The sequence below is a fragment of the Sus scrofa genome, chromosome 2, assembly GCF_000003025.6.
Source record: "Sus scrofa isolate TJ Tabasco breed Duroc chromosome 2, Sscrofa11.1, whole genome shotgun sequence".
NCBI classification, from domain to species: Eukaryota; Metazoa; Chordata; class Mammalia; order Artiodactyla; family Suidae; genus Sus; species Sus scrofa.
In genome coordinates this window covers 66,600,181-66,620,697 of record NC_010444.4, presented here as the reverse complement: position 1 = coordinate 66,620,697, position 20,517 = coordinate 66,600,181, and the positions used below count along the sequence as shown (strand labels likewise).

The 20,517-nt window shown below is 40.7% G+C and overlaps 1 protein-coding gene across 7 annotated transcripts in view; it reads left to right on the top strand.

The window, feature by feature from the left end:
- The window catches only part of LOC102166940 (zinc finger protein 14-like), a 33,124-nt gene that overhangs the window by 2,546 nt on the left and 10,061 nt on the right, over nucleotides 1-20,517 (top strand). The window contains exons 1-6 of one of the 7 annotated variants that reach the window (XR_002341626.1): nucleotides 1,776-2,985; nucleotides 12,995-13,121; nucleotides 13,316-13,376; nucleotides 16,251-18,065; nucleotides 18,698-18,767; nucleotides 19,224-19,432. Coding sequence is in view for 2 of the 7 variants with exons in the window: in XM_021083739.1 (XP_020939398.1) it covers nucleotides 2,983-2,985; nucleotides 12,995-13,121; nucleotides 13,316-13,376; nucleotides 16,251-17,370 (1,311 nt within the window). In the remaining 5 variants the exon portion in view is untranslated. The other 6 variants (XR_002341625.1, XR_002341624.1, XM_021083739.1 and 3 more) reach the window with 6 other exon arrangements.

Sequence of the window (20,517 nt, the reverse complement as noted above, 5' to 3'; positions counted from 1 at the left end):
CCAAAAAAATGAGATGTGACAGCATTCAGTCTATATATTTCAGGAGTTAACTTTAATAAAGAACTGACCAGGAATTCCCAGGTGGCCTAAGGGTTAAGGATCCAGGGTTGTCACTGCTGTGGCTCAGGTCACTCCTGTGGTGTGGGTTCCATCCCTGGCCCAGGAACTAAGGCATGCCATAGGTGCAGCCAAAATATAAAAAATAAGAAATAAAAGAAGTAACCTCATTTTTGATATTTGACTCTTAAGACTTTGGGTACCTGCTCACCTGTCTGGCCTACAGTGAATAACTAGGAAGGTTGAGACTCACTCCTTGTCTTTTCAGGTCAGCAGGTAGGAGGGTCAAACCTTGAAAACAAGTAGCCTCCACTCCACATACATTAAAGAGCCAGCTCATTCTTTGCACAAGGCACCTGAACTAGTTTACCCTTGCCCTACTCTTAGAAAGTACCTTTTAATAATACCTTTTCTATTGATACACGCAACAACATAAGTGTTGACATCTGATCCCATTTTGGAAAGGGGGTTATTCCTGCCCCCCAAAGTGCAACAATAAAACAGAAGGTAACACATGGGGAATATTTTTAGGGTGACAAATGTCTTCAGGGTAGGATTTTTTTTTTTCCTGCAGCATGCAGCAGCTTGACTTAGAATCTGTTCCCAGGCCAGGGATTGAACCCTGGGCCACAGGAATGGAAGCATGAAGACTACCAGGAACTTCCAGAATAGGACATTTTAGAATGTGAGGAGAGAAATTCATATATAGAAATCCAAGTATGATCACGGAAGAAAAACTTTGAAATCACTGACATGGTCACCAGCAGAGGAGCAGATAAAGTGAAAATGCTATACAGTCTTATAAGGGAGAAATACAGAGCAACACAACTGAATGGACGGTTTCTGCTCTGATATGTAAAGAGCTCTGAATGATCTTTGTTGTCTTCACAAGAAAAAAAGCTGAGGGAGTTCTTATGGCTCAGCAGGTAGTGTCTGTGAGGATGCAGATTTGATCTCTGGCCTTGCTCAATGGGTTAAGGATCAGCGTTGCCCAAAGTTGTGGTGTAGGTTGCAGATGCACCTCAGATCCCAGGTTCCTGTGGCTGTTGTGTAGGCCAGCAGCTGCAGCTCCAATTCCACCCCAAGCCTGGGAACTTCTATATGCAGCAGGTGCGGCGGGAAAAAGAAAAAAAAAAAAAAAAAAAAAGAGAGAGAGACACCAGATTAGCAACATAAACCTTGAAGAACTAGAAAAGAACAAGTTAAACCCAAAGAACAAAATGAGTACTCTTAAAACTATAAAACATGGCCAAAAGAAATTACGAAAAGTGTAAGTAAATGGGAAAACACCCCAATTTCATGATTCAGAGGAGTTAACATTGTTGGACTGGCGCTATTCCACAAAATGGTCTGAAGATTGAATGCAATACCAATCATGATGCAATCTGTAATCTGTAAAGATATTGGCCAGCTGTTTCATAATTTTTTATGGGCTTCGACTTGCAAGGGACCAGATTTGCCAAACCATTCTTGAAATCAAAAAACAAAGTTATAGGGAGTTCCCGTCGTGGCGCAGTGGTTAACGAATCCGACTAGGAACCATGAGGTTGCGGGTTCGGTCCCTGCCCTTGCTCAGTGGGTTAACGATCCGGCGTTGCTGTGAGCTGTGGTGTAGGTTGCAGACGCGGCTCGGATCCCACGTTGCTGTGGCTCTGGCGTAGGCCAGTGGCTACAGCTCCGATTCAACCCCTAGCCTGGGAACCTCCATATGCCGCGGGAACGGCCCAAAGAAATAGCAAAAAAAGACAAAAATAAATAATAATAATAAAAAAAAGTTATAGGACTAACGTCTTGATTTCAAAAACTTTAAGCAAATGTACTCTAGGTAGTGTGGGACTGATGCAAAGACAGACATACAGATCTATGTATAGAATGAGATTTGAGAAAAAAACACATTTAAGTTCAACTGATCTTTGACAAAAGTTTCAAACATGGGGAAATAATATTCTTTTCATAATTGGTGCTGAACCAACTGGATGGCCATATGCGAAAGAAGTTCTACCCTTATGTCACACCACATACATTAATTTACCAATAAGGATCAAAGATGCAACCAGAAGAGGATAAGCATAAGAAAATTGTATAGAACATAAGAAAAATTCCCCGAACTTGGTTTTGGAAAAAAAAAAAAAAAGTTACATATGATGTCAAGAGCAACTACACGAAAAAAACACTGGTAATTTGAACTTCATCAGATTAATTATTTTGGTGGCTTGTTTTTGTTTGTTTTCGGTGGGGGGGCGCTGGCCACACCCATGGCATGTCGAAGTAGGGTTTCTGGGTGCCAACTTCCCACTAGAGCCAAGCGACCATGGATTCTCTTTTCAGTACCAAATGAGTGGGAAAGGGGCAGGGATGGATGGAAGTGTCAGTGAAAGGCCCGATAGTAAAACGGTGCCAGACCCTTTAATTACAGATGGCGTGGTCACCTGAGGTGTCTGTGTTTCTAAACAAGGGTCACAATTCAGCCAAGACCATGACCCCTAAAGGACAGGTTAAGTGTCGCCTGGTCTGGGCCATCCTCCTGTGCAGTACTTACTTGCCGTTTGACAACTCAATCAGCATTTCACTGTGCTTCCGTGTTCACAAAGAACTTGAAAACAACAAAGGTAGCCGAAGCTCCAGAGAAAGTTCCGTTAAAACGCTAATTTCCCTTGCTGGGTCAGGTCTCCGCCCACTAGCGCAGAGCCAAGAGTCCTCCTGCCCTGCTGTCACTCAAGCGTGAGGGGCGTGGTCTACCAAACTGTCCAATCAAGAGCCCTTCTGGGAAAGGTGGGTGGAGAGACGCACCGTACCAGCGCAGACGTCTGTTCTCGCTCTGGTTCGGGTGTTTTTAATTGTCTCGGGTGGCTCTGCCGCAGTGTCTCCCGCCCTTGGTCTGCAGTGGTCGTGGGAGTCATCGGAGGGACTCAGGGAAACCTTGAAATGGTGAGTGTGCTGCCCCGCAATGTGGAGACGAGGTGGAGGCTCTGGTCGTAACTGGCCGTGGCGGGACCCGGGTCTGCCGGCCGTCAACTCCGAAGTCTGCGGACTTGAATCCGCGAGTGTAGCCGCTCGCACCTCATTCCCTCCGGGTTGCCGCGTGGGGGGGCGGGGGGAGTGGGGCCGGCGTTTGGGACCCGGGTGTCCAGTTCCATCACTGCGCGCGGCGACTTGGGCCCTGACCCCGGAGTCTGTCTGAGTAGTTCTGCATCCGCAGCCCCGGGTCTCCCTCAGATTATGCTGTGACCACAAGAAGGGTCATCAGGGGACAGCCGTGACTGGGTCTCTGGTATCGTGCGTGTGAGGAGCTGTGCTCTGTTGAATTCAGGCTCTGCCTTTTCCTCAGAGGGATTCGTTTCCTTCTGAGTTTTACAAGTGTTTTTTATTTTAGAGTAGGGTCTCAAATCCACAACTCTGTCCCTCCTGTCTGACTTCCTAGGACTGACAATAGATCCCTAAATTTCCAGATTTCCCCCCTCATTCCCAAAGCCCTCTTTGATTCATAGCATCACTATCAACTCTTTATCTTCTCGTGCATTTCAAAGGGACACAATATTTTAACTGTTTATCCTTTTACCACAGAGCCATGGATAGCTCTTAAAAGCTTTTTGGTTTTTGTTTGTTTGTTTGTTTGTTTGTTTGTTTGTTTGTTGGGGGTTTTTTTTTGGTCTGTGGATATTTTACATGAGAAAAAAGTGACATTGGAACCATGGACATTGTGTGACGACCTTGTGCCTCTCCCCCCAGAATCTTTACAGGACACATACATCCTATGGGAAGTCCTTTGGGTGGGGTTTATTTGGAAACTTTCCAGGGTGTTCTCACCTGTCAGCTCTGCCTCTCCCTGGTTTTGTCACTTTGAAGAGATTTATTGACCTAAGTCTCCGTGTTTTAATTAAAAAATATTTTAAGTATAGTTAGTTGATTTACAGTGTTGTGTCCCTTTCTGCCATACTGCATGACCCGTTATACACACACACACACACACATTCTTTTTCTCATATTATCTTCCATTCATTGTCTATCAGACTGGATGTATGCCTGTGCTATACAGTAGGACCTCACAGCTTATCCATTCTAAATGTAATAGTTGTCATCTCCCAACTCCAAACACCCCCTCCACCCCACTTTTTCCCCCTCTCCTCCTCCATTTTTTTCAATAAAGGAAAAACGTATTTAATCAAGAGAGCTATAAGGACGGTATAAAGTAGTTCCAAACAGGCAAGAAAGAAGTGAGAGGAAATGAAAATTGAGAGAAAATAGAATGTTCTTGTGTAACATTTCATTTGTCAAGAATTATTGTTTCACTCTTTCTTTCCCTGAACGTATATGCTAAGTTTCCTGGGTCTGTGCTTACTTTTGGATGTTTTCAAATGAAATTGCAGGGCTTAGGAGTGCCTATGGTGGCTTAGCAGAAACGAATCTGACTAGTACTCAGGTTCAATCCCTGGCCTCACTCAGTGGCTTAAGGATCCAGCATTGTGCGAGCTGTGATCTAGGTCTAGGTCACAAATGTGGCTCGGATCTGGTGTTCCTGTGGCTGTGGTGTAGGTGGGTGGCTACAGCTCCAATTCAGTCCCTAGCCTGGGAACCTCCATGTGTATGTGTGCGGCCCTAAAAAGACAAAAAAAGAGAGAGAGAGAAAGAAAGGGAAAAAAAATTGCAGAGCCACAATGCCGGAGTATGACTAAATGATTACAAGAGAACTTCTTGCCATGGAAATATGGTCTTTTTTTTTTTTTTTTTTATAGGCCAAACATGTGAAGGTTCCCAGACTATGTGTCTAATTGGAGCTATTGCTGCCGGCCTACGCCACAGCCACAGCATGCCAGATCCAAGCCACATCTTCGACCTCCACCGCAGCTTACGGCAACGTTGGATCCTCAACCCACTGGGCAAGGCTGGGGATCGAACCTGCAAGCCCATGGTTCCTAGTCGGATTCTTTTCCACTGTGCCACAACGGGAACTCCTCTTGCCATGGAAATATTACTGCCATCTCTTGTTCCAGGTGGAATAGATATTTGGGGTTTTCTGCTTCAACTATTAAACATCTTATAATTTTCTTTACTCTTTCCCCCATAAACACTGGGTTTAAGTTAATTTTTTTTGGTCAATTTTGTTCAAAAACTGCCAGTGCGTCATTTAAAGCAAGTCCAGGGGGAGGGCAGGCCTGTGGTTCAGCAGTCCTCGCTGAGGCCCCCTTGAGGCTGCAAAGGGAAGTACTCTAAGACCCAGTTGGTCCTTCCTGGGAATCCTCCCCCTGCGGGTGTGCTACCTGCTCACTAGCGAAGGAGTGTGAGTGTGAAAGCTGGGAATGGTGGGTGGAGGATGGGGAGTGATCCCGCTTCTGAGGTTTTAGTTGTGGTTCCTTAGGCATATGGAAGTTCCCAGGCTTGGGGTCTAATTGGAACTGGAGCTACCAGTATACACCACAGCAATGCAGGATCTGAGTGTAGTCTTCAACCTTCTTGATAAGGCCATATCCTTAACCCAGTGAGCAGGGCCAGGGATGGATTCTGCATCCTCATGGATGCTAGTCTTGTTTGTTACCACTGAGCCACAAAGGGAACTCTTTTTTTTTTTTTTAAACATAGAGTTTGAATTTTGCCTAGCATTTGAGTTTTTGGTGTAGGTGCAGATAGTGTAATTGGTGCACATTGAGTAAGTTTATGAAAATTAGGTGTTCTGTCTCATGGACAGAAGGTTTATAAATTAGGGAGTTTCTTTGGGTCAGAACCTTAAAGTGAATCAAGCTGAGAGTTCCCTGACTTGGGAGAATAGAAGCCTGGAGGAGGGAGAGCTTCTGTGCTCCTATGAGAGGAAAGGGTGCATGGAGCTCTCAGAGTTAATTCTTACGACTGCTCAGGTGTCCCTACCCTTCTTCATTGGGGACTGACCCACTCTAGGGGTTCCATCTCCACCCAGAGTGTTTAAACCCCAAGTCTGGAATATGTTCAACTTTCCAAAAGTGGTTTTTTGAATTATAGGGAAGCAGGCTGCTTATCTGTTTTGCTTTCCTTTGGTTCTCTTATCCTAAATATTGCAGCCCTTTAACTCTAGTTTGCACTATCACATGGAATTTTAAAATGTAAATTGACTGAGAGATGTGATGTAAGGCAAGAAAATTGTCGGACCAATTTTTATTTCATTTAGGCAAGGGACCTCAAGATGTTAAATGAGCGTATTTAACATTTAAGGTCTCAAGTCTCTTTGTAAGTGCTTGTCCCTAGAAAACTTTGACATTTAAAACACTATACTATTCCTAAGGTAAATGAATTCCTGTTTTAGTGTTTGTGAGGAAAAAAAACCTGAATATCTGTTTTCATTGATATGAGGCAAATCCTCAAAGCCTCTGTAAATATTTGAAATTGCTAGTTTATTTCAACACTTTATGAGCCTAATATATATTTTTAATCTTCTGCTTTTTTATTTTTATATTATGGTATGCCATTCATTCCCAAAAATATCCCTAGTGTGAAATATAGTGGAAGGACAAACTATAAATGCCCTTAGAACATTTATTTATTTATTTATTTATTTTCTTAGAAAATAAATAGCCACACCTGCAGCATATGGAAGTTCCCAGGCGAGGGGTCCAATCAGAGCTATAGCTACTGGCCTATGCCACAGCCACAGCAACACCATATCCAAGCTGCATCTTGCAGCAATGCTGAATCCTTAATCCACTTAGCAAGGCCAGGGATCAGAACCCCCATCCTCATGGATAATAGTTGGGTTCTTAACCTGCTGAGGCACAACAGGAACTCTGCCCTTAGTCCTTATAGTTAGAAAGGAATTTGTAAATTATTTATTTTCTACAGTCTTATACTCCTTAGTACTTAAAGGATTAAATCTTGGAGTGGTTTCCTATGTAGAAAAGTTAAAATTAATTCTAAAATGTAAAAGTTAATGTAAAATAATGATTATGCTTAGAAAATATGGCATATATAAAATTCTTTCCTTTTAAATAAGGAATTCATGGAAAGGTTAAAAAATCACTAAGATAGGAAACTAACTAAAGACTCGCTGTCCACATATACTGCTCCGCTCTGCTCTTTTTCCAGCCACCCTCAGATAGTCAGTTTTGATTCTTGATCATCGTGTTAGTATTCCTTTATATAAAAACAAGTCAGGAGTTCCCGTCGTGGTGCAGTGGTTAATGAATCCAACTAGGACCCATGAGTTTGTGGGTTCGATCCCTGGCCTCAGTCAGTGAGTTAAGGATCTGGCCTTACACCATGAACTGTGGTGTAGGTCACAGACGAGGCTAAGATCCCGAGTTGCTGTGGCTCTGGCGTAGGCCAGCAGCTACAGCTCTGATCAGACCCCTAGCCTGGGAACCTCCATATGCCACAGGAGCGGCCCAGGAAAAGGCAAAAAGACAAAAAAATTAAAAAAAATAAAAACAAGTCAATACAAATGCCTACTTTTCTTACCTGGGTTTGTTCTTATAGTGAGTAGAAAGGATCCACATATTTGATGTTTGTCTACTGGAAGTCGATCCTCTCCCCCTCCCTTTGCCCTGGTGCTTCTTCCCTGCTGATAAGAAAGCCTGGAGGCTCCTGCTCTGTGGGCTGCTCTTTTCTAGGGAGCTTTCCCTGTGCCCTGCACTGTGCTGCCCTGCATGGCATTGTTGACCCCACCACACCTAAGTTTTATCTAGGAAGGATACCAAGGTGGCAGTTTCTATAATTCTTTGTCCTTTAGGAGGAGTATGGGAATGGGGCCCTCCTGACAGTGGTCCTGGGTGGATGTCCTGGGTGGAACCTGTCTGTGTGTTTATAGTGAAGGTGTGATTGAGGCTGACGTCTCCCTAAAATTAGGAGGGGGTCTTAGTGTTACCAAGTCCAAGCTCTTACTGCTCACTGTTATTTCTGGATCCAACAGAGACAACCAAGCCAAAGAGTGAAGGATTTATTATTACTTATAGCAAGTAAGGAGAATACCCAGGATCTTTTCCAAAGCAGTGTCTCTCCACACAGCAAAACTGGGGAAGTTTTAAGCTGAGGGTACATGCATATTCATGAAGGGGTTTAGGCAGAGAGAATTCAGCCTAGAATTGGGGCAGCAGTCAACAGAGTCTAAGCTTTGGTTGATTGAAGTGAGGAGGGTCAGCATCATCATTCTGTCTTCCACCTGGGTGAGGGCCTTACTTCCTACAGAACTCAAGATATATTACTATGTAGATCCCTTAAGTAGGAACTGGAACTCCCGCTTTGTCACTGCACTATGTTTTAACTACATTTTCTCTGTTTCTGCATTCCTTTGTCCCTTTCACATCATGGATTACTGAAACCTGTTCAAGGGCAAACCTTGTGGCCAGGCATTGAGCCACAGCAGGGACCACGCTGAATCCTTAGCTGTTAGGTCACTGGGGAACTCCCAGACTTTTCCTTTCTTTTCTTTTTTCTTTTTTTTTTTTTTTTTTTTTTTTTTGCCACCCCACAGCATGTAGAGTTCCCAGGCCAGGAATCAGATCCAAGCCACAGTTGTGACCTATGCCACAGCTCTAGCAGTGCCAGATCATTAACCTACTGTGCCTGGCGGGGATCAAACCTGTGTCCCACACTCCAGAGATGCCGCCGATCCCATGGCACCACAATAGGAACTCCCAGATCTTTTGATATTATTATATGTCACCCTTGTAAATGTCTCCAAGTACAACTGCACAGTAACTTCTGTGGATATTTTTGGAAAATTGTTGCACTGTAAATAGTAATCAAGTTCAAATTAACGGAAAGTATCAGTGGAGTATGTCACGTGGCCATCCCTCCATTTGTACATCATTTAATGATTTTGTTCACAGTGGTCTTCAACACTTGGGATTATTAAATTGACTAATTTTTGTTCTAATCATGTGAAATGGGATTTACTGGACATTTTATTGTCCTATTACCCAGTTGCCAAGGTGTTGGACATTTTTTTATATTATCCTTTTCATATTTGTTAAATATGTTTTGATCATTTTTCTATTTTAAAATTTTATCTCTTCATTTTAACTGCAAAGTAGCTCTTTTATATTTTTATATCTTTGTGCATTGCAGCTGTTTTTGTTCCTCTTTTTATGTATCTTTTAACTACCCTAATTTTAATATATTTGAATTTGTCTCTGGCTTTATAGCTTATTCTTTTTCTTATAGGAGAATAGTCTTACTCTTCTATCAATACAACATTTACTGTGACTTCTAAAACTGGCCTAGTTTTATCTTTCACATTTAAATCTGCGAAAAGCTGCCTATTGTCTATGAAATGGAGGGAAGTATGATGCATTTTTTCTAACTGGATAATAGTTTGTCCCTGCCTTATATCGTCAAGTGTTCATGATACTAGCCACTACTCTCCTGCTCTGTCCTTAAAGAGCTTTTCATATTAAATGCGGACCAGTTGCAAATATAGGTGTGAATAGTGTGTGCCAGTTTAAGCTTTCACTTCATTTGTGTTTTTTGTTGGTTTTTTTTTTTCCCCAGGGCCACACCCATGGCATATAGAAGTCCCCAGACTAGGGGTTGAATTGGAGCTGCAGCACTTGGCCTATGCCACAGCCACAGCAGCGCAGGACCACAGCATTGTAACCTACACTCCAGCTCACAGCAACACCGGATCCTTAGCCCACTGAGCAAGGCCAGGGATTGAACCTGAGTCCTCATGGATACTAGTTGGGTTTGTTACCACTGAGCCACGATGAGAACTCCCTCATTTGTGTTTTTTAATTAAGGATTTAGGTATTCTCCTATTACAAACTGGTTTTAAATATTGGACATAGAAAGAAAAGAAAGGAAGAAAATGCTGGCCTAGGGAAGACACTTTACCTTTCCTTGTTCTCTTTTTCTCTCTGTTCATATTCTATCTAAATTAACATATAGGTGTGTCAGCTAGACCGTCATATTTTTCCACGGAAGAATTGCCTATTTTTGGACATTCCTTCTTCTAATTATATTTGGAGGAGTAGTTCTTATTGAGTCCTAAAAACTGTTTTGGTGTTTGTGAAATTTAATAGATATATCATTTGGGAGAGGTGACATCTGGGTGGCACTGAATTCTTTCTAAGAATACATGCTGTCATTTTACTTTGACATTACCCAATAATTTTTAAAAATTTCCATGAGGATCATTAAATATTTTGTATTAGTCTTGTTTAGTATTGAACTAAATTTGATGTGGAAAAAACCAGGAGCAAGCTCTCAAATATTACCTCTTGGTGTAATCATCCCATAGGATGGACTCAGTTCTCCAAGTAACAAATTGTGAGTATACATGTGTATTATTGTCTGCCCAGGAAGCTCTGTAGAGACTCAGTGCCCAGAGAGGTTTTGGGGGGGCTGATCGGGTAGGCATTGTCTGCTGAACATGAAACCAAATTATATATTCTCCAAAAGGGAACAAACCCGCTTACACTGTTGGTACAAATGTGAATTTGGGTTTTTTTTTTTTCGGGGGGGGAGGCTCTTTTTAGGACCAAACCTGCAGCATATGGAAGTTCCCAGGCTAGGGGTCAAATCAGAGCTATCGCTGCTGGCCTACACCATAGCCATAGCAACAGCAATGCAGGATCCAAGCCATGTCTGTGACCTACGCACAGCTCATGGTAATACCAGATCCTTAACCCACTGAGCAAGGCCAGGGATCGAACCCACATCCTCATGGATACCTAGTCTGATTTGTTACCACTGAGCCACAATGGGAACTCTGGGAATGTGAATCGGTACAAACACTATGGAAAACGGTATGGAGGTACCTCAGAAAACTAAATATAGAACTACCACATGATCTAGCAATCCCGCTCCTGGGCATATATCGGCACAAAACTATAATTCAAAAGGATATCCCTATGCATCCCTGTGTTCATAGCAGCACTGTTTATGATAGCCAAGACATGAAAGCAAATGTCCATTCACAAATGAATAGATTACGAAGATATGGTACATATACACAATGGAATACTACTCAGACATAAAAAAGAACAAAATAATGCCATTTGCAGCAACATGGATGCAACTAGAGATTCTCGTACTGAGTGAAGTAAGTCAGTAAAAGAAAGACAAATACTATATGGTATCACTTATATGTGGAACCTAAAACGTGGCACAAATGAACCTATCTATAGAATAGAAACACACTCACAGACATGGAGAACAGACTTGTGGTTGCTGAGGGGGGAGGGGGAAGGAATGGGATGGACTGGGAGTTTAGGGTTAGTAGATGCAAACTATTACATTTATAATGACTAAGCAATGAGGTCCTACTGTAGAGCACAGGAAATTGTGTCCAATCTCTCGTGATAGAACATGGTGGAAGACAGTATAAGAAAAAGAATGCATGTATATGTATATATAGAGAGAGAATGACTGGTCACTATGCTATACAGCAGAAATTGGTATAACATTGTAAATTAACTATACTTTAATAAAAAATTTTTTTAATTACAGACTTTCCAAAGGAAAATAGGAGTTTACAACATGTTGTTGGCAAAAATACTTCAGGCACACTGAGGCAATTTTATTTGTAAGGTTAAGGAGTTTGCTCCAAAAATCACATATCCCAGATACTAGTGATAGATGAAATTTGTGAACCAGCATTTCTAAGGATAAGCAGTCTTGGGCTTGCTAATGTTCATTCTCTTTTGCACACTAGGTACTTGGTTATGCTATGAGCAAGTGCTGTTTTTCCAGTGAAGAAGGAGTCATTAGGGCTGCTCTAAGTAGCAGCTCCTCTTACTCTCTAGACCCACAGCAAGAGAGATTTTCCTTTGGTTTGGGTGTGTTTGTTTTGACCACACCTGCAGCAGGTGGAAGTTCCAGGACCAGGGGTTGAATATTCACCACAGTAGTACCCCAAGCCACAGCAGTGACAACATCAGATCCAGGAGTTCCCATTGTGACTCAGCAGGTTAACAAACCAACATACTGTCCATGAGGATTTGGATTCAATCCCTGGCCTTGCTCTGTCAGTTAAGGATCCAGCGTTGCTGCAAGCTGTGGTGTAGGCCTGCACCTGCAGCTCTGATTTCACCCCTGGCCTAGGAATTTCACCCCTATGCTGCAGGTGTGGCCATAAAAGACAAAACAAAAAATCCGATCCTGAACCTGCTCAGCCACCAAAGATATCTGAGGTGTTCCTGTGTTGATATTGCTTTACCAGATAAGCTAATTCTAGCATCAGAATTGTGAATAGGAGCCCGGCAACTCTGGATCCTCAACCCACTGAGTGAGGCCAGGGATTGAACCTTCATCCTCATTTATACTAGTCAAGTTTGTTACCACTGAGCCACAGTGGGAGCTCCCAACAAGAATATTTTAATTTAGCCACCTGGATCTGACTAATTCCATTGGCCTGGAGTACTTCAGGACAATATGAGTAGTTGGATCTTGTTACAAGTTGGAGTTCTATAGGACTTTTGGCCTCATATTTGGTGATGAGAATAGAATAAAAAGCTTCCATTTCTTCACTGTGTTTTTATTTGTTAAAACCTCAGGAGTTCCCTGGCAGTGCATTGGGGTAAGGATCCAGTGTTGTCCCTGCTGTGGCTCAGGTCACAACTGTGGTGTGGGTTTGATCCCTGACCCCAGAACTAATGCTGCCCAGTATGGCAAGTATTAAAGAGGGTGCTAAAGGTTTTTATCAGAAGAAACTGATACGCTTAAAATGGATTATTTCTTTCATTTGTGTAGCATTTCTTTGATTTCTTCAAGATGTATATCTATGTCTTGACAAAGAGATGAGTAAAGACTTGAAGTGATCACAATACAAATGTAGCAGTAGATTCCTTACATTGATGGTGCTCTTGAATTCATGATGAAGTGAGTGTGGCTATAGAGTAAGGATTCCAATGACAAAGTTATAGGACAAATCTTTAGACAGTAGAGAGTCATACGTGAACTTCCTTTGAATTGAGTATAGATTGCTGGTGCTCTTCATTCTACCCATTCTCCCACATACAAATTTGGGATGTTTTAGGATTCAGTGACCTTTGAGGATGTGAGTGTGAAGTTCACCACAGAGGAGTGGGAGCTGCTGGATCTATCCCAGAAGAAACTCTACAGAGACGTGATGCAGGAAACCTTCAGGAACTTGACCTCAATAGGTAGGGATGACAACATTCTTACTTAATTACTTACTCAGAGAAGTTGCTTGCTCATCAACGCTTTCAAGGGGTGAAATGTGGAAAGGGACTACATTGGTAAATTAACCAGGCATGGTCACAGCTCATTATGGGCCTGTTATAATTTTCCTATAATATTTTATAGTTTGTAATTTTGTTGTTGTTCTGCATTTTAGGAGAAAAAAGGGAAAACCTTGATGTCAAAGATCAGTATGAAAATCATGGGACAAACATAAGGTGAGCTGCACTCACATGAGAAAGGAGTATCTCATGATAACATGTTAGTATGCTGTAACTTTTTTTAAATTAATTTTTTAATGTATAGTTGATTTATAATGTTGTGTTAGTTTTCACCATACAGCAGGATGATTCAGTTTACGTATGTATATATCCATTCTTTTTCCAATTCTTTTCCATTATAGGTTATTACAAGATATTGAGTGTAGTTCCCTGTACTATACAATCGGTTCTTGTTGCTTATCTCTTTTACATAGAGTAGGGTGTATCTCTTTTTTTTTTTTTTTTTTGTCTTTTGTCTTTTTGTTGTTGTTGTTGTTGTTGTTGTTGTTGCTATTTCTTGGGCCGCTCCCGCGGCATATGGAGGTTCCCAGGCTAGGGGTTGAATCGGAGCTGTAGCCACCGGCCTACGCCAAAGCCACAGCAACACGGGATCCGAGCCACGTCTGCAACCCACACCACAGCTCACGGCAACGCCGGATCGTTAACCCACTGAGCAAGGGCAGGGACCGAACCTGCAACCTCATGGTTCCTAGTCGGATTCGTTAACCACTGTGCCACGACAGGAACTCCAGGTGTATCTCTTTTTTTGTTTGTGTGTTTTTTGTTTTGTTTGTCTTTTTAGGGCCACATCCACAGCATATGGGGTTCCCAGGCTAGGGGTCAAATCAGATCTATAGCCACTGGCCCACACCACAACCACAGAAATGCCAGATCCAAACCAGTCTGCAACCTAGACCACAGCTCACCAAAACACTGGATCCTTAACCCGCTTAGCAAGGCCAGGGATCGAACCTGCATCCTCATGGATACTAGTTAGATTCGTTTCTACTGAGCCACGATGGGAACTCCAAGAGTAGTATGTATCTCTTAACCCCAAACTCCTCATTTATCTCTCCCCCCTTTCCCCTTTGGTAACCATAGTTTGGTTTCTGTGTCCGTGAGTCTGTTTCTGTTTTGTATAATGTTCATTTGTATCTTTTTTTTTTTCATCTGGCTTACTTCACTGAGTATTATAATGTCTGGATCCATTCATGTTGCTTAAAGTGGCATTTTTTCATTCTTTTTCATGGCTATTATACATACACACTCACCACATATTCATTATTCATCTGTTGATGGACATTTAAGTTACTTTCATGTCTTGGCTATTATAAATAGTGCAGCTATGAACATTGAGGTGCATTAAAAACATTAAATCTTTTTGAATTAGAGTTTTCATCTTTTCTGGATATGTGCCCAGGGGTGGGATTTCTGGATCATATCATAATTCTATTTTTAGCTTTTTGAGGAACCTCAGTACTGTTCTCCATAGTGGCTGCATCAATTTACATTCCCACCAACAGTATCAGAGGGTTCCCTTTTCTCTCCACCCCCTCCAGCATTTATTTTTTGTAGACATTTTGATGATGGCTATTCTGACTGGTGTGAGATGATACTTCATTATAGTTTTGATTTGCATTTCTCTAATAATTAGCAATGTGGAGCATCTTTTTGTTTGCCTGTTGGCCATCTGTCTTCCCTGAAGAAATGTGTGTTTAGATTTTCTGCCCATTTTTTGACTGAGCTGTTGGTGGTTTTTTTTGATACTGAACTATATGAGCTATTTTTATATTTTGGAAATTAATCCCTTGTCAGCCACATTGTTTGCCAATATTGTCTCCCATTCAGTAGATTGTATTTTCATTTTGTTTATGATTTCTTTTGCTATACAAAGGCTTTTAAGTTTAATTAGATACAGTTTGTTTTTGCTTTTATTTCCATTACTCTAGAAAATGAATCCAAAGAAATGGTGCTGCAATTTATGTCAATGAGTGTTCTGCATTTGTGTTTCTCTGGGAGTTTTATAGTTTCCAGTCTTTCATTTAGGTCTTTAATCCATTTTGAGTTTACTTTTGTAAATGGTGTTAGAGAATGTTCTAATTTCATTGTTTTGTCTATAGCTGTCCAGTTTTCCCATCACCACTACTGAAGAACTTGTCTTATCTCCATTGTATGTTTTTGTGTCCTTTGTCATAGGTTAATTGACCATAATGTGTGAGTTTATTTCTGGCTTTCTGTTTTGTTCTATTGATTTATGTATTTGTTTTTGTACCAGTACTGTAATATTTTGACTACTGTAGCTTTGTAGTAAAAAAGGAGCGTGATTCCTTCAGCTCCAGCTCTATTCTTCTTTCTCAAGGTTGTTTATGCCATAACATTTTTTTCTTTTTCTTTTTCTTTTTCTTTTTCTTTTTTTTTTTTTTTATGGCTGCACCCACGGCATATGGAGGTTCCCAGGCTAGGGGTCAAATCAAAACTGTAGCTGCTAGCCTACACCTCAACAATGCCAGATCCAAGCCAAGCCAACACAGCACATGGTTAACATATAATCCTTAACCCACTGGGCAAGGCTAGGGATCAAACCTGCGTCCTCATGGATACTAGTCAGATTTATTCCTGCTGAGCCATGATGGTAAGTCCTATGCCACGACATTTTTAAAACAAGGAAATAAAACAAATCAGCCAAGCCTTAAAATTAATGAAACTTAGCATTTTTGCATCAAATCTTTTTTTCTTAAATATGTCCTAAATTTTGAGTGTTTGAAAAAATAGTATATTTACTTTGAATCAGAATGTACAGAAAACCTACATTTTCTTTGAAATTTTCATTGTTGTGACTATAAATTAATCTACAATTCATTAATAATGTGCTTCTTATTTTTTACAGCAGTCATATGGTAGGGAGACTCTGTAAAAATAAAGAAGGTGGTCAGTATGGGGAATCCTTTAGCCAGATATCAAATCATAATCAGAAAAAGAAAACTACTGAAATAAAACTATGTGAATTCAGTGTATATGGATGATTCTACATGCATCATTCATTTTTAATAGGCACATGACATCTTACACTACACCCAAACCATGTGAGTATCAGGAATTTGAAGAGAAGCCATATAAATGCAAGGAATGTGGGAAAGCTTTCAAGCATCGTCAATCCAGACATACGCATGAAAAGATTCACACTGGAGAGAAGCCCTATGATTGTAAGAAATGTGGGAAAGCCTTCAAGCTTCGTCAGTCCATTCGAAGGCATGAAAGGATTCACACTGGAGAGAAACCCTATGAATGTAAAAGATGTGGGAAAGCCTTTAGATATCATCACAACTTTCAAAAACATGAGCAGACTCACACTGGAGAGAAACCTTATAGATGTAAGCACTGTGGTAAAGCTCTCAGTTCTCTCAGATACTGTCGAATTCATGAAATAACACACACTGGAGCAAAACCCTATGAATGTAAGCAGTGTGGTAAAGCTTTCAGTTGTCCCAGTTACTTTATAAAACATGAGAGAACTCATAGTGGATTGAAACCATATGAATGTAAGCTATGTGGTAAAGCCTTCAGTTGTGCAAGTTACATTCGAAGACATGAAAGGACACATACTGGAGAAAAGCCCTATAAATGTAAAAAATGTGGTAAGGGCTTTAGTTGTTCAAGTTCCTTTCGAAAACATGAGAGAACTCATACTGGAGAGAAACCCTATGAATGTAAGCAGTGTGGTAAAGCCTTCAGTTATTCCAGATCCTTTCGAAGTCATGAAAGGAGACACAGTGGAGAAAAGCCCTATAAATGCCAAAGTTGTGGTAAAGCTTTTACATGTCCAAATTCCTGTAGAAAACATGAGAGGATTCATTCTGGACAGAAACCATATGTATGTAAGGAATGTGGGAAAGCCTTCAGTTCTCTTACCAAATTTCAAAGACACATGATGAAGCACACTGGAGATGGACCTTATAAATGTAAAGACTGTGGGAAACTCTTTGATTGTCCCAGTTATTTCCATTGTCATGAACGGACTCACAGTGGAGAAAAGCCTTATAAATGCAAGCAGTGTGGTAAAGACTTTGGTTTTCCTTGCTGTCGTCAAATACGTGAAAGAAGTCACATTGGGGAGAGGCCCTATCGATGCAAGCAATGTGGTAAAGCCTTCACTTATCTCAGTTCCTTTTGAAAGCATGAAAGAACTCATACTGGAGAGAAACCCTATGAATGTAAGGAATGTGGGAAAGCCTTTATTTATCCCTCAAATGTTCAGAGACACATGATAACGCATACTAGTGATGGACCTTGCAAGTGTAAGGTGTGTGGGAAAGCCTTTGATTGTCCCAGTTCTTTACAAACACATAAAAAAACTCATAATGGAGAATAGTGCTCTGAATATAAGGAATATGTGAAAGCCTTTATTTGTCCCAGTTCACTCCATATACACACACACTGGAGAGAAACCCTGTTTATGCAAACAATACAGCAAAGCCTTCAGCACACTGTATTATGTTCAAATATAAGATAGAACTCATACTAGAGAGAAACGGAGTGTGAGGAATGTGGGAAAGCCTTCATATATCACACAACCTTCCTGGACATGTGAGAGTGCACAGTGGAGAGAAACAATATATGTTAAGGAATATAGGAAAAGCTTCAGACCCATTTCCTTGGGAAGATGTGGAAGAACTCACACTGGAAAGAATTGTATTGAATGTAAATTATGTAGGGAAACCTTCACTTTCCCCACATCCCTGCAAAACCATGTGAAAATGTACATGAGACAGAAACCTTAAAGCTAAAACAAAAAGGGGGAAACTTTTCAATTTTAACGAATATTTTCAAAGACATGTGAAAACTGCACTGGAAAGAAATCATATCCATGTAAGTACCATGGGTAAGCTGTGAATTAATTTGTGTATAATACTCCTGAAAACTCACAACATGAAAGGAATGTTATAAATTGGCTCATTCTTAAAGTGATTTTCTGCAGTGTGGATTTCTAATTAGTTTTCCAGGTACACACTGAGGTGAGATAATTCTGTAGGTACACATTAATTGTTCCCAAGTTTAATAGGCAATTTTTTCCTTTAGTCCTTTAGTATTTTTTCGTTTATATCTTTTGAAGTCTGTTGGAACCATGCATGAGTTGAAGCTTATTTCTAATATTTAAGTAGGTTTAATTTTTACATAATTTTGTAAGTTATATATAAAAGAAAAGGGACATTGAAAAAATGTCACCTTGGTTTTCGTTTTTTTCGTACTGCCTTCCTGTGGCAAGTAGTGGATATGTCTTATTCATTATATACATATTCCACTCTACTTAGCAGAACACCACTTTTTCATTGCCTAAAAATTCTTATTCTATTTTCTTGTTAGTATATATTTGCCATATACTTGTAAGTATGTAAAATTCATCATAGTGCAGTCTCTTGTGAATTATTATCTTCATCTTTTGTCCTTTATGCTTTGTCATTCCTTCTGGCTGGGATTTGGACTATGGAATTTACATTCAGAAGAGAGACGTGTGAGAGGACAATAAAATTTAGATTTGGCGGTGACCCTTCTTGATGCTGTTATGTTAACGTGAGTAATATGAACTACATTTTCTAGAATGTGTTGCCTTATTGTCCTGTGTTAGAAGTCATCAAAGCCTAACTTACATGAAACTTGGAGTGCATAAGTGAAATATGATTTAGTAATTTTTCAAGTCACCTGTATAGAAGGAGACAGAAGCATGAGGCCTTTTCAGACACTTCCTTCCAGCCTATTTTCCTCATTCTTTCCCCTATCAATAAAGTATATATCCTTAAAACCACCACAGACTGCTTGACTTCACTTAATCTGAGCTATAGGGTTCTACAGTTGTCCCCAAATTCAACTTTGTAGATCCGGCATGGTTTGGATTTTCCTGCAAGCCTGGCAAGAAATTTAGATTGTCATGGTTGAGAATATTCTCTGAAGCACTGAGTCCCCTGTCCTCTAGGTCATATTTGTATAAGGTCTAATTTGCATAGTAAACACCTTGTTTTGTTAATACAGCTACTGACCGTGTGTTCCCGATTCCACTATGATAGTTGCAGTGGTACAATCCAGAAGAGCTACATGAGAATTTGTTCCTCTACTGCAGTGTGCAATGACTGCACTGATGTGGTCATTCCATGTGAGAATCAGCACCTTCCACATATCAGGCAGATTCTGGGTGTTCCCTCTTACCCATAGCTGAGCATAATCACTCAGTATGTTTTCAGGTATGTTTTATTATATTTGTTTTGGTTTTTTTGTTTGTTTGTTTTTTAGGGCTGTACCCACAGCATATGGAGGTTCCCAGGCCAAGGACTGAATCGGAGCTGCAGCTGCCAGCCTATGCCACAGCCACAGCAATGCCAGATCCAAGCCTTGTCTGTGACATATACCACAGCTCATGGCAACACCACATCCTTAACCCACTGAGCCAGGCCAGGGATTGAACCTTCATCCTCATGTATACCAGTCGGGTTCATTACTTCCATGCCACCACAGGAACTCCCTATTGTATTTGATTTAAAGTGTGTACATTTTCATGTCAGGACCCAGCCCAGCCACCAGCACTTTTGTCAGTTAGTCATGTTCACAAATTCAAATCTCACAGATACCAATTAGACACTGATGGTAAGGAGAAAAAGTTGGGTTAAAAAGGTGGAGCAACCCTGGGAGGAATCAGTGAAGTCTAGGGAAATATGACTCCACAGCTGGAGAGGTTATACAAATACCTAGCAAAATTGACTTTAAAACAAAAAAAAAAAATGTCATTAGAGATGATGAGGAACATTATATCATGCCTAAAAGGTCAAAGTTTATAGTTTGCATCTAAAATAGTACATAGAAATTTTTTATAGCAAGTAATGCTTATATTAACAAAATAGAGATCTTAAATCATAACCTAACCTTTTACTTTCTTGATCTGAAGCAAATAGACTGCAAGATATTTCTCCAGCCAAAAAAATGAGTTAATTCAGGATCATTAAAGAATCGCAGTTTGTGGTCTGCAGCAGGGCAAGTCACAGTCAAGGCCCTGTATGGCAAAGGAAGGTGAACGCTTTTATGGAGTGGAAAGGAAGTTGGGAGGGCTATCTATAGTAAACAAAGAGTCCATGACTTTTCATTGGCTGAGTCCTTGCCAGGAAAGGTGAAGTATATGAGAGCCCAATAGGAAGAAAAAAGATTCCCCTTCTAGTTTGCCTACTCTATTTGAGGTTTCTGTTTACTTTTTTTACACTTTTCTTTTTGATCAAGATCTTTCTCTGAAAGTATTGCTGATCAGACTCAGGTTTTTGAGTTGCAGCAGCTTTCCTCC